This window comes from Chiloscyllium plagiosum, chromosome 7 (assembly GCF_004010195.1).
Source record: "Chiloscyllium plagiosum isolate BGI_BamShark_2017 chromosome 7, ASM401019v2, whole genome shotgun sequence".
Classification (NCBI taxonomy): domain Eukaryota; kingdom Metazoa; phylum Chordata; class Chondrichthyes; order Orectolobiformes; family Hemiscylliidae; genus Chiloscyllium; species Chiloscyllium plagiosum.
Window position 1 is genome coordinate 822,385 of NC_057716.1, and position 14,815 is coordinate 837,199.

Here is a 14,815-nt window from a genome sequence, read left to right on the forward strand (position 1 = left end):
GTTCTTAATATATTTATAAAAACCCTTTGGATTCTCCTTAATTGTATTTACCAATGCTATCTCATGTCCCCGTTTTGCCCTCCTGATTTCCCTCTTAAGTATACTCCTACTTTCTTTATACTCTTCTAAGGATTCACTCAATCTATCCTGTCTATACCTGACATATGCTTCCTTCTTTTTCTTAACCAAACTCTCAATTTCTTTAGTCATCCAGCATTCCTTATACCTATCAGCCTTCCCTTTCCCCCTTGACAGGAATAAAGGTATCTCTGGATTCTTGTTATCTCATTTCTGAAGGCTTCCCATTTTCCAGCTGTCCCTTTACCTGTGAACATCTGCCTCCAATCAGCTTTTGAAAGTTCTTGCCTAATACTGTCAAAATTGGCCTCTCTCCAGTTTAGAACTTCAACTTTTAGATCTGGTCTTGGGCTGAAGTAAATCTTTTGTCAGGTTCTGAACTGGTCTGTCACAAAGTCTAAAGAATGGTGCCATTGTTTTCAGTGGTGATCTGTGAAGCATAGAAAAGATCTCTGTCAAATTAATAATCAAAGACAAAAATCAAGCAAAACGTCACAAAGCTTCATCAGTGCCTTATGCAATCAGACCAAAGGTTGAAGCAGAAGTAAAGAGGCAGGTCAAACAGAAGTGCTCAAAGCATAAATGTGAGTGATTGAGCCACACCTGTCATACCAGTGATGAAAAAAGATGAATCTGTATACATTAACAATAACTTTAAGGCCACTATAAATGCGGTACTGTGTACTGAGCAGTAACCTTTGACTTTAGTCAATAACTATCTGCTGGACTAGCTAGAGATCCACTTTTAGTAATATCGACCTTGGTTGAGTCTATCTCCAGAGGAATGTAGATTCTGAGTCACAGAAATATATGATGATTGTAACACATAAAGGACTATTCAAATACAAGAGACATCCATTTGGAATCATATCTGTAGCTCTATTATTCCAACATGACAGAGATCAGACTTAAGTGGATTAAAAGGGACTCCATGTTACTCAGATGATATTTTACTTATGGAGAGAAATGAGAAACAGCATCTGCACAATTTGGATGCTACTCTGCAGAGACTGGAAGTTATAGCAAATAGTGAGGAAACCTTCCTTCAAAAATTTAAATCATGTCATTGATGCTAAGGGACTACTCAAGTCACCTTCACAAGTAAGAACCACAACTGAGGCACCAGCATCTAAAAATGAAAACCAACTACGATCATTTCTCAGCATGCTAAACTATTGTGGTAGGACAAGTTAAGAAGTATACTGGAAACGATCCACTACTATTGTAAGTGATGGACATGGTACTGGTGACAAAGTCACAAGAACTGAGCCAATTTTTGTTAGCATAACAGAACACAACCCATTCAACAACTCAAAGGTCTCCAGCATTGCTAACTATAAAGTGTCAATTGTGCAAAGCATTTATTTTGATAAAACCACCCATTGTTGACAGAAAACAATAGAATCAGATTTCCTAATGGAAGAGCAAGGCCAAACACTATATTTTCCAATTGACAAGAATGGGTACTAACCTTCACTTTAGCTCCAACTGGATCAGCCTTTTACAATGTGCAGATGAGAGATGATGTAGTATGGAGAAGACATGCAGATCAGCTCTTGTCAACCAGAACAAATGAACCAGAGTCAGCATTGAGCGAAGATCCACAAATGACTGTGCAAAATAGTGTCCTGATATACCTGATGATAGATCACTAGCTGGACCATCTGAGGGAGACCCAACCTCAGTGGAGAACAACACATTATGCGGACTTCCATATATTCACTCATCTCAGGAAAAGACAACACATGATTTTCCTAGTATATTTACAACTCTAAAGGTTAAAGCCAATGAAAATAATAAACAGATGCCTCAGGTTCATTGACAGTTGCAGGAATTGATGTCCTTTGGAACATCTTACTGATTATTGTGTGTATGCTTGGAAATATTGTGAATGTTTTCAGTGCAGGAACCTCTGATGGAGAGGGGAAGGGATGGTGTATATTTGGTAAGTATGGTGGAATGTCACTTTAAGTATCCAATCACGTAATGTCATGATGACATCATCAGCTACTTTGTGCAGGTAACAAATGAGCCGAACCTCACTGTCAGCAGAGTGAACATATCTTTAATAAAGCTGCTGCTGTTGTTTAACGTTTCAGTCTCCCTCTTGGAATGTAACAAAGGAGGCTAAAAATCATCCCCCAACTTGCACCAGAAAATATCAATTATAGAGCAGAGGTACTTCAGTGTAGGAAATTGAAAGTTTCCTACTTATATGATAGCAGCATTCTTCTGATCTTGAACCAGAGTGGAGGGGAATTTATTTTTAGATTAGATTAGATTAGATTACTTACAGTGTGGAAACAGGCCTTTCGGCCGAACAAGTCCACACCGACCCTCCGAAGAGCAACACACCCACCTATTCCCCTACAATTACCCCTTCACCTAACACTACAGGCAATTTAGCATGGCCAATTCACCTGCACATTTTTGGACTATGGGAGGAAACCGGAGTACCCGGAGGAAACCCACGCAGACATGGGGAGAATGTGCAAACTCCACACAAACAGTTGCTTGATGTGGGAATTGCACCCGGATCTCTGGTGCTGTGAGGCATCAATGCTAACCACTGTGCCACCCACTTGTGCCACCATGCCGCCCACTGTGCATCTAACCTAATGTCTCAAAATGACAAAATTTAAGATAAATATGTGCTAATGCCATGTGAAAATCAAATATGTGATAAATATAAAATACAATAGAAAATAATGACTATAATCTTTAGTATGCATGAATTTAGCAATTTGGTATGCTTGCCTTTATTGGTCAATGCACTTACTATAGAAGTTGGGAGTTCATGTTGCAGCTGTACAGGAACATTGGTTGGGCCACTTTTGGAGTATTCTGTGCAATTCTAGTCTCCCTCCTGTAGGTAGGGTGTTGTGAAACTTAAAAGGATGCAGAAAGAATTCACAAGGATGTTGCCAGGGTTGGAGGGTTTGAGCTATAGGGAGAGACTGAATAGACTGGGTTTATTTTCCCTGGAGCATCGGAAGCTGAGGAGTAACCTTATAGAGGTTTATAAAATTACGAGGGGCATGCATAGGGTAAATAGACAATGTCTTTTCCCTGAGGTGGGGGAGTCCAAAACTAGGTTTAAGGTGAGAGGTAAAAGATATGAAAAGGGACCTAAGGGGTAAATGGAACTAGATTTATATAGGATGTCTGGTCAGCATAGACGAATTGGACCAAAAGGTTTGTGTCCATGCTGCGTATCTCTATGACTCTATATAAATTGGTGAAATGTCTACCTTCTGTAAAAAAAAACATATTTATTTGTGTAATGAGCTTAATTGTCTCTTTGTGTACTATAATTTCTATAAATTCTATGCTCCAAATAAATAATGCAAGAGAATATTTCTAATAAAGGGTTTATTCCTTATACAGGCCTTATAGATATTTCAACTGATCCTGACTTCACAGGGATCTATAGTACTGATGTGTACCTTGATCCGTCGTATGATCCCAATAACTGTGCGGAGATAACATTATTTATGCAACATGTGAACAACATTTTACTACAAATCAATCCTTATATTACCTACGTAAGGCAGCACCAAAATGTGTTCATGTGCGATGCAACCTACACCCTTAGTAATGCAATTAAACTTACAGAAGAAGAAATTGATCTGGTGGCCTACCAGAGACTACAGCAGAGACTGATTATCCAGCAGAAACTTGTTGAGAATTATCTGGAGAGAAAAGCAGAGATCCATAGAAACATTGCCTACCTCAAACTCATTGCCTTTCTTATACCTTTCCTTATTGCATTGAGGGGGAAGAAGAAAGTTCCAGATCTGAGCAGAATCCTACCTCCATTTTCTGGTAATGATTATTCGTAATAGCTGCTTGATTGATAACTTTTGCAAACTTGTATATGATATTAGAAATAGAAGTAACCATACAATTATTTGTACCACTATTAAGAAGTAGAAAATTAAACAAATGTCGTTATTTTGCAAAATACTTTGTTACAGTAGAAGCTAAGGTGTGGACTATTGCTCTAGTCCCACTGCTCTAGAAGTCACAACATCATAAAATTATCTTTTACAGTTGTCAAGATCGCCGATTAAATGCCTTATCCGTATCAGGTTTTAAACAAAAAGATCTATTAACCAGGCTTCTTTAATAAATGCAATTGTTGGCTTATTATTAAAACAAAACTTTTCAATGAAGGTGAAATAATTGATTAACATTCACACTTGGTAATATAGAAGAAGAAATGTTTATCCCTCTAAAAAAACCCAAAACACACAAACACATTTCAGAACAAGTTGATAAAAAAATGGATTCCTCTCTGCAGATGTTATTTGTCATGAAACTTAACACAAAGCTTTTTTAATATGTTATGATTTGGAAACCTTTTGATATATTATGATTTGGAAACTTGCATTCTAATATGGACAAACTATGTATAGCTTTACATTTGATTTGTATCTATACTGTGTAAGTTAAAAAGAAAGGACATAGTTTTCATTTCATGTTAGATCAATTCTTTGAATGGTGTCCAGTTGACTGGAACTTTAATTATATGCATCTATATGAGGCCTTTAAAATAAACCTTTGGCGTGGCTAATTCAGTACTTTACAAAACAAGGGGAGAAAATAGAAAAAATAGAATGTTGTTGCACAAGTTATCCAATGACAGATGGAGACAGAGGCAGAAAAAAAATCCTTTTAGAAATGGACAGAGAACCATCAGAAGGTTAATGAGCAGACAGGTTTCAATCAGACAGAAGCAGTAAATCATAGAGAAAGGGCTCGTGAAAATAGCAGATCAGTTTTACAGTCTTAGCAACAGTCAAGGCTAAAGAAAAGAAGTCCTGAGTGATAGAGTCATATAGCATTGAAACAGACCCTTCGATTCAACTAGTCCAACCATGTTCCCAAACTAAACTAGTCCCATCTATCTAGGCTTGGCCCATATCTTTCAAAACTTTTTCTATTTGTGAACTTACCCAAATGTCTTTTAAACATTATAACCAAATCTGCAAGCTTACTAACCATGCCTCCAGATTCTCATTCAAATTGTTTATATAAATGACAAATAAAAGTGGACCAGTACCTATATCTGTGGAACATCATTGGTCACAGACTTCCAGTCCAAACAAAACCCTCCATCATCACTCTCTGTCTCCTACCATAAAGCCAATTTTGTATCCAGTTGGCAAGCTTCACCCTGAATCCCATGTGCTCTAACTTTACTAATTAGTCTACCATGCAGAACCTTGTCAAAGATTTTACTAAAGTCCAAGTAAGTAACATCTACCATTATTCCCTCATCAATCTTTTTGTTTACATCATTAAAAAAAACTTAATCAAGTTGTTTCAAAATTAGTAAGCAAAAAGCTCCAGAAACAGGAAGCTTTATGGTGTCAGAGAGGAAGACTTCCTATAAGGCTGTTTAAGGAAGACATATTATTGAGTAAATGAATTGCCATCATGTTGTGGGATTTGCATCCAGCAAGTATGTATACCTGGTATAAATATCTTGGCTCCCATAACATATGAATTAGATATAACATTATATAAAACATATGAAGTAGCCATTCAGAAATCAGATTTTGTTAACAGTAGCTACTTGAGAGAATCAAAGACATATTTCTCATCTTGCAACGCATAATGGATGTCCTTCTTAAGAAAACCTCTGAACAGGTTCAGTTTTTCCATAAATTTTAAAATACATGACAACAGAAAGTTGAAAGGTCCAAGGCAATACTACAGATCCTTTATAACCTGTGTGTTTAACATCCTTGTACTTGCCCAGATCAGGACAGACTCCAAGGGTGGAGTAAATGGATCCAAAAAAAACGGCTGACACTGACCTAGCATTTAGCACTGTTAAATAATAATCCATGTCATCATGCTGCTGTCTTCAACAGGTGAAGGTTATGGTCATGCTGTTGCTTAGTATTATCCCTGACTATGATATCATCAGCTTTATGAACACAACCAGGCACATCCTCAATAATCCTATCCCTTCATCTTGGTTACTGAGAGTCACATGGTAACCATCAGAACCAGTACTGTCCAAATGGTATCCTAAATGTCATGAGTTCTTTTGCTAAATGAATGGACAAGTAGCCACACTTGACATCTAGTTTAGAAATGATGCTGGCTCTAGAAAACTTAAGGTTTAATTCTTTCAACATCAGTATATTATGTGAACATCATTTGAAAGAAATGTTGAGGCATGTTGAATCTAGGCATACTCTGATGGTGTCATCTTTCTTTAAAACATGTGTGATGGAGCTACTGTAATGTATGAGATCGTCAGCCTTCAAAATGATAACATTTCATTACATCTTATTAAGTTCCCCTCAAATCCTCTCATGAATATGAAGACTGCTCTTCCTTGAAGCAGTGCTTGGTTGTTTCTTTTTACCTGTTTTCTTTTTTCTCTTTATTTTTTTTCCTTTGTGCTTCCATTGTTCAATCAAAGATGTATTTCTCATTGTAGCCAACAAAGATGGTAGCAAGTGGTGGGCAAGAGGAGATCTCATGGCAATACTACCTGACTTTGTATTATTCAAACTGGACTTAACTGCAAGGTTTTAAGCTCATTGGTTTGATAAACATAGATTCAGACCCATGTGGCACATTCAAATTGCCATAACATCATGTAAATATCAATGGTTTCTTTCAGTGGTTATGTTGATATACAAGAAGAGGATGTGGGCATGTCATTGCTTTCAATTTGTAAATCTTATAAGACAAATGTAAGGATATCCTTCACAGTGTATGTATAAACCTCACTTAGAACTGATTGCAAAGGCTCACTTAACAATTTGGCCAATTCATATTGTGCTGAGCTAGTCATAGATTGACCACAGCATAGATGGAGTTTCTTGCATCCTAATTCTGATTCGTACAAGATGAAAAGTTTCAACCTTGTCACTTTTAAGTCTCTTAACTATCTTGTTCCCTTTGCAATTATACTTGCAGCTTCTTAAATGCTGTAATTTTTTCCCTTTCTCAAAAGTGCTATTTTCTTCCTTTTCCTGCTCTCTGGAGTGCTTATTTTTCAAGTTAACATTTTCTCATTTCCATCTATGTTTTTTCATTCTTTCAATTTATTTCTCTCTTTCAAGTCATTTCAACTGCAACTGAAATTTTGTGAACTCAACTGAAGCACTATCTGGCTGTCTTAGCTGTTCATCTGATTTCAAATGTTTCTGCTTTTCAAGCCCTTTCTTTTAACCCTAACTCTAACTGCTCTGTCAAATAAATTAGCTAATCTTGATTGCAAAAATAAGAACAATCATTCAGGGATATGTTTCACCTCCAGAAACGTCTTTGCAACTGATGAAGTTGTTTTGATATAAAAATGCTCAAGGAGCGTATTTCTTTTTAACTTTTTAAATTATAATTTCTCCACTTCCTCAAATACTGCCTGTACTACTAGAGCCACCACCTTTATTTTCTGACTGAGGATGATGGAATGCACCTTCATTTTAGTTCCACTACTCCATAGGTCACAACATAAAAGAAGAAGCAATGATGTAGGAGTAACATCACTGGGCTAGCTATCTAGAACCCCAGGCTGATGTCCCTGGGGGATAGGTTTGTACCCCACCATGTCAGATAGTGAAATGTGTATACATTTAAGGTGAAAAGAGATGGATTTAAAAAGGACCTCAGGAACGTCTTCTTCACACAAATGGTGATTCATATGTAGAAATGGTAGATGCGGGTACAGTTACAACATTTAGAAAGTGATTTGGACTGGTATATGAATAGGAAAGAGTTAGAGGGCCAAATGCAGGCAAGTGGGACTAGTTCAGTTTGGGAAACCTGGTCAGCATGGATGAGTTGGATCAAAGGATCTGTTTCCATGCTACAAGACTCTATATGGAATAGAGAGCAGGTCTAATGGCAATCATATAGCCACAGTCGATAATTGTAAACTGACATCCCATAAGCAAGTTTAAAAAGTCGAATTTCCCAGTTACCAAGAGGAACAATTAAATACTCTATTATATTTTAAATAAGATCTGCCCTTTTTAAAACTTAGTCCTGCCATCTCAAAAATATAACCCCTGTTTGAGACTCCCTCACCCTAAGGAAAAGCTCATTGCTATTCGTCTGATCTATGCCCCTCATGATTTTTGAACATTAATAAGACCACCCCTCAACCTCCTATGCTCCAGTGTAAAAAAGTCCCAGCCTATTTTTTAGAACTCAAACCCTTCTTTCCTAGCAACATCCTGATAAACCTTTTGTGAACCTCCCCCCAGTTTAATAATATCCTTCCTATATCTGGATGATCAGAACTGCACATGGTACTCCAGAAGAGGCCTCACCAACATCCTGTACAACCTCAATATAACATCCCAACTCCTGAACTCAAAGCTCTCAGCAATGAAGGCAAGTGTGCTAAACACTTGCTTACCCACCCTGTCTATCTGTGACACAAATTTCAATATGTACCGAAACCCTTAGGTTTCCCTGTTATGCAATAGAACCTGAGGACACAGCATTAATTGTACAAGTCCTGTCCTTGTTTATTTTATCCAAAATGCATTACCTCACATTTAAACTCCATAATCCTCTCTTCTGCACATTTATTGAATTGATCAAGATCTCTTTGTAATCTTAGATAATCTTTTTCACTGTCCACTACATCACTAATTTTGGTGTCATCTGCAAATTTACTAACCATGCCTTCTATATTCACATCCAGATTGTTAATATAAATGACAAACAAAAGTGAACCAATCACTGTGGAACACTTAGTCACAGGCCTCCTGTCCGAAAAACAACTCTCCATCACCACCCTCAGTATCCTATTATAAAGCCAATTTTGTATCCAATTAGCAAGTTCGACCTCAATCCCATGTTATCTAACTTTACTAATTAGTTTACCATGTGGAACCTTGTCAAAGGCTTTTCCTACTGTCCAAGTAAATAATACTGCTCTGTCTTTATCAATCTTTTTGGTTACTTCCTCAAAAAACTCAAATCAAGTTTGAGAGACACAATTTCCCTCATACAAAACCGTGGTGACTATCCCTAATAGTCCTTCCCTGTCCAACTGCATAAAAATATATCTTTCAGGATCACCTCCAATGAAAAAAACAAAAAGAACTTTGTAAATTAAGATGCAATAACTTGTAAACATACACAGTTGGTAATATGGAAGGATAAATATTTATCCCTCTAAATGACCAAAACACATTTAGGAATAGAAGAAAAAATAGATTTTTCTCTGCAGAGTTTCATTGAAGAAAAACACTTTCTGGTCATTTGCGTTGTTCTTGGGGATAAAAGGAATAAAACGTAAATGTTCTCAAGTGTGTCACTCTGACGTTCTGCATGTGGCGTCAAGTTACTAATCACACTTGGTGGTCTCTAGAGTCTGAGAAATCTAACTTGTTCAGAAAATAAAATATTACGAGTTTATTTTTTAAAATAAATTTCATCCTGAACATAACAAGAGGATTTCTTTTTTCAGAAATAGAGACTAGCTGGGCAGCTCTTTCAGGCTTCTTGTCTTCCAACTATTTTCAGTACTCTTTATCAATTTTATGTTAAAACAGTCACTACCAGGGTGTACAGCTTGAAACAACCAATTATCATCAGTCATATAATTTCTAGAATGTCTTGTTAAAAAAAGCACCAATGTCTACAATGAACTTTCAATTAAATTGTTTTAGAGACAGCATTCCAGATATTTCTACAAAGTTTGACATAATTTTTTTTCTACAATCCTTCAATACTTACATGCTATAAGAACTATTGACTATAAAGTGTTTTTATAATAACTTTTCCACGTTTTTATTCCTAAATCATTTGGAGGACTGGAATAAAAGAGAAAAGACTCCTCAACATTTACATTAAAATGATAAAATTGCCAGAGTATTCTGGATCACTAATAAAAACTGAAAGAACTGCAGATGTTGTAAATTACCAACAAAAGTAGAAATTACTGGAAAAATTCAACAAGTCTGGAGCATCTGTGGAGAGAAATCAGAATTAACGTTTCAGGTTGAGTGACCCTCAGATTTCCAGATTACTGACTAAAGTAATAATTTTTACAGAGCATTGTTACAGTGCAGCAAGTGGATATTCAGCCTATTGTGCCTGCACTGGTTGAATAGCTGAGCATAATTACCTAGCACTAATCTTCTGCCTCATCCTCATACCCTTGCATATTATTTTTATCCAAGTAATTATCCAATGCCCTATTCAATACCTCAATTGAACCCAACAATATCACACTTCTAGGCAGACCATTCCAGACTTCGAATGAAAAGTCTTTTCCTTGCTTCAACCTTGCCTCTTTTGCAGGTCATTTTATATCTATGCTCTCTTGTTCTTGTTCCTTTTATAAGGAGAAACAATTTCTTCCCATCTACTCTTTCCAGCTCACTCACGATTTTGAAAACCTCTATCAGATTTCCTTTAAGCCAACTTCTCTCCATGGAGAACAGTCCCAATTTCTTCAATCTATTCTTATAAATGATCTTCCTCATCCCTGGAACTATTCATATAAACACTATCTCGACTGCATTCATTTCCTGTAACGTGACATCCAGAATTGTGCAAAATGCTCCAACTGAGGTCTAACATAAGGGTCTTTATACAAGTTCAATGTCATCTCTCTTTGCTCTTGTACTTTGTGGAGAAAGTGAGGTCTGCAGATGCTGGAGATCAAAGTTGAAACTTTATTGCTGGAACAGCACAGCAGGTCAGGCAGCATCCAGGGAACAGGAGATTCGACGTTTCGGGCACAGGCCCTTCTTCAGGAATGAAGAAGGGCCTGTGCCCGAAACGTCGAATCTCCTGTTCCCTGGATGCTGCCTGATCTGCTGTGCTGTTCCAGCAATAAAGTTTCAACTTTTGTACTTTGTGCCCCATTAATAAAACCAAGTAAATAAGATGGTTTGCTTCCTGCTCTCTCTACCTGTCCTGCCACTTTCAATGATCTATGCACATATACACCAAATTTCCTCTGTCCATGATCCCACTTTAGAAGTACACCCTCTATTTTATATTGTTTTTCAATGTTGTTCCAAACCAAAATGCATTTCCTCATACTTTGCTGCATAGAAACACATATGCCACCTATCTGTCCACTCCACAAACTTGGCATATTGGTATTCTACATTGTTTTCCTCACGTTATAGTTCTTTCAAGTTTTATGTCATCTGCAAACTTTGAAATTTCCCCATGTGCAACAAGATTTAGATCATTAATGTATTTCATGGAAAGATAAGGGTCTCAATACCACCCTCTTGTTGATCTTTATTACAAGCTTTCCTTCAGTCTGAAAAATATCCATTGACCATTACCTTCTGTTTCCTATCACTAAGTCAGTTTTGCCTCTAGGTTGCTACTGATCCTTTTATCCTATGACCAATAACATTCCTCCCATGTCTGTTATGCAGCACTGTATCAAATGTAAAATAACTGCACAGAAGCCAGTATTCCAGCACCATGTACCCTTCATTACTAGTGCACAGTACATTGGCTGTGACCAGTCAACTCAGAGTCAGCTACGTGAACTAAGGAGGTTCTCATCTCCTGATTTTCTTTAGTTTTTTTTCTTTTTCAGACCCTGGAACTGAAGAGATTTTAATCATCTTCTGTTTATATATATATTTCACTTTTCTCCTGATTATTTTGGTCAGCCAGGGCTTTCCTGATTGGCCCAGGTTAACAACCCCAATTAACAATCTTGTAGACAACAAGGTCAACCTGTTTCCAATCACGATAAAATGCCTTCTGAAAGTCCAGTTACAGCAGATCAATGGTGTAAGTCTAAGTGAGCCTTTCTATAACCTTTTCAGAAAAAAATTCAAGTTAGTGCAAGCTGATTTTTCCCTGAGAAATCCACACTGACTCTTCCTCATCAGCCCATAGTTTCCATGTAACTATTAATTCTATCACAGATAATTGTCTCTCGAGTTTTTGCCTAAAGTTAAACTGGTCTGAAATTGCTAGGATTATCCTTAGAATTTTTCTTTAATAAGGTTGTAATGTTTGCATTTTTCTAGTCTTCTGGCACCTCCCCAGATCTAGGGAAGACTGAAAGATTGTGGCCAGTACTCTTGCAATTTTTGTTCTCACTTCCTTTAAAATCTTAAGATGCATCTCGTCCAGTCCTAATGCCTTGTCAACTTTAAGTATCAACAGTCTATACAATACTTCTGCCCTATCGATTTTGTATCCTTCCAGTGACTGAATTTCCTCCTCTGTCACCATGGCCCGGTAGGATCCCTGTTTGGTAAAGAAAAGATGCAAAGTATTCATTCAGCCATGCCATCTGCATTCCCATTTTTGGTCCCTAATTGACCCTATTCTTCGTTGTATTACCCTTATTATTTATATGACCACAGAAGTCTTTGGAACACCTCTTATGTTAGCCTTTTCTCATAATTCTTCTTTGGTCTATTATTTGCTTTTTCATCTCCCCTCTGAACCTGCAATGTTCTTCTTGGTTCTCTATGTTCTACATGGTGCCTTCTCATTAGCACATTATTTCTTCTTTATCTTAATTTCTATCTCCTTTGTCATTCAGGGAGCTCTTGTATTTGATTGTTCTACCTTTCCCAACTGAGGAATATACCTTGACTGTAGCTGAACTAACTTCACTTTGAAGGCATCCATTGATGCGTTTCTGTTTTTCTGCCAATCGCTTGTCCAGAAAACCCTGCCAACTCTGTTCTTATTTTTCTCACTTTGTATTGTTGCATGTCAATCCCCTCTATCATCTTGAGCCTGATGATACAATGAACTCTATCTCCTAAATCATTCCCAAATGACACTTGATATACTTGACCCTCTTCACTTCCAAGAATTAGGTTCAACTGTGCATTCTTTTTAGTTGGACTGGAAACATACTGCTATAGGAATCTCTCCTGCATGCAAATCATGAACATTTGCCCTCACTACAAGTGACTATCCAGGGCATAATAACATGTCTCAACAGCAAAATTCCACATGGTAATCTCCATATGTTTACTCCCCAGTCTTATTTGCTATACTCTGAAAATTCACGTATATTTTAGAGACTTTTTAAATGCTAACTTGTTTCAAAGACCCTTCTATATTGTTTACCTCTTGTTAGAAAATTGTAGATAGAGTTTACATCCAGGTCACCAAACTATGTGTTGAAGGAGAAACAGAGTTAACATTTCATGTTCATTATCATTTTTCAGAATTTTCATAAAGGTCATCAATCTGAAATGTTAATTCTGTATTATTGAATACTTCATCTTGACAGGCATTGGTAATTCCCCAAGATATTAATGCTTATTTTAACTAAAGCTTTGAAAAGTCAAAGTAAAACAAGTTTCAAATTTAAATAAGTTTTTTTATAAATGTATAATGTCTATTTTCACATGAACCATTCCTAGTGCAATTGCCTTTTAATATTTCATCACTATCATTTTGGATCAACCTGGCAATTTCACTGAAGAAGCATTGCTAACTGCATTTATCTCAGTGACCATGGGAGAGCTAAACTGACATTTCCCATTATTTTAAATCAACTTGATTGAAAACTGGAAAAGGGTGGGAAGGTGCCAAGGTCTAAACATGATGTTCCTTTTAGGGAATATCAGTCCCTGCACAGTTCCAAACTTAACTCCACATGACTGTTAAATTTCTGCCCTCATTATCAAACCAGAAATGCAACATCATCATCTGCTGTAGGAAGACACTCTGGAAAGTGCAACAAAGTAATATTTTGACCCCCTGCTTGTCTGTCACCATATATCTCAAAAGCTAATGGGAATACTTTAAGAAACATGGTAGACAGATAGGTTTTGTTTCAAGTAAGAACTGATTCGCTTTTGGAAATAATGCAGATCCAGATCCTGGATGTTTTTAAAAAGAATCTGTTCACATCAGGAGACAGGGCAGATTAAATTTGTTTTTAGGATGTCATGGATTGTCTCATGTAGAGTGATGGCTGTTTTAAAATGTTGTGAATTATTTCAGCTGCTGTGCTGAAATTTGTCCCAAATGTGAGCAAAAGTTTTTGTATACGGATTCTTTGCAGTGACGTGGAATTTCATGATAAAAAGATTTTTTTCAGCTTTGTAGTTACAGAGCATCTCCAAGACAAGGAAAACCTTCAAGAAAGTGTTCTAGAATTGTAACACAGCGTGACGGAGGTACATGTTCTACTGAGTGCCCTGTTCTCTTGTTTGATATTGTACTTTTCATCCTCAAGAAAATAGTAATCTTTAATGTCATTTAACAATATGAAGACTTTGCATGACAGCTATGTGGCACTGCAACATTAAATAAAGCAGTATCCTTTCAACAATATGTCTATCTTTTTCTTAACAGATGACAAGTTAAAAACCGAGCGTGAGTTTCCACCCCTTCTTTTAGGTCCAAACTTCAAATGTAAACATTTTCTGTACAATACAAATGAGTACTTCCATTTGCATGGTGGAATTGAATTTGACATTGGAACCCCTGGAATTGAGGACTTGCCTGAACATATTAAGGTATTCTTGTAACTAATCATCCCTCTCAGTAAATTTGCCCAGACAGAGAAAAATATTAGAAATGCAAGTGAATATAACTTCAAAATGAAGTGCATGAATCAGTTCTTAAATCTCGCATTTAGCTTGGTACTAAGCCATAGAGTATTAAGATTGTTCCACATTTTGTTGCTGATTTTTGCTAACTGAGCTGATGAACAATACTGATGATGACAGAGAAGAAAAAGTATTCAGAATCCCAATCTCATTTTTGATTTACTCATCCCTTTCTGGTT

At 36.8% G+C, this 14,815-nt stretch overlaps 1 protein-coding gene across 1 annotated transcript in view; it reads left to right on the forward strand.

The window, feature by feature from the left end:
- Nucleotides 1-14,815, forward strand: part of ankar (ankyrin and armadillo repeat containing) — a 160,119-nt gene that overhangs the window by 30,198 nt on the left and 115,106 nt on the right. The window contains exons 4-5 of the mRNA XM_043694464.1: nt 3,466-3,903; nt 14,380-14,543. Coding sequence (XP_043550399.1) covers nt 3,466-3,903; nt 14,380-14,543 — 602 coding nt within the window. The remainder of the gene's footprint in view (nt 1-3,465; nt 3,904-14,379; nt 14,544-14,815) is intronic.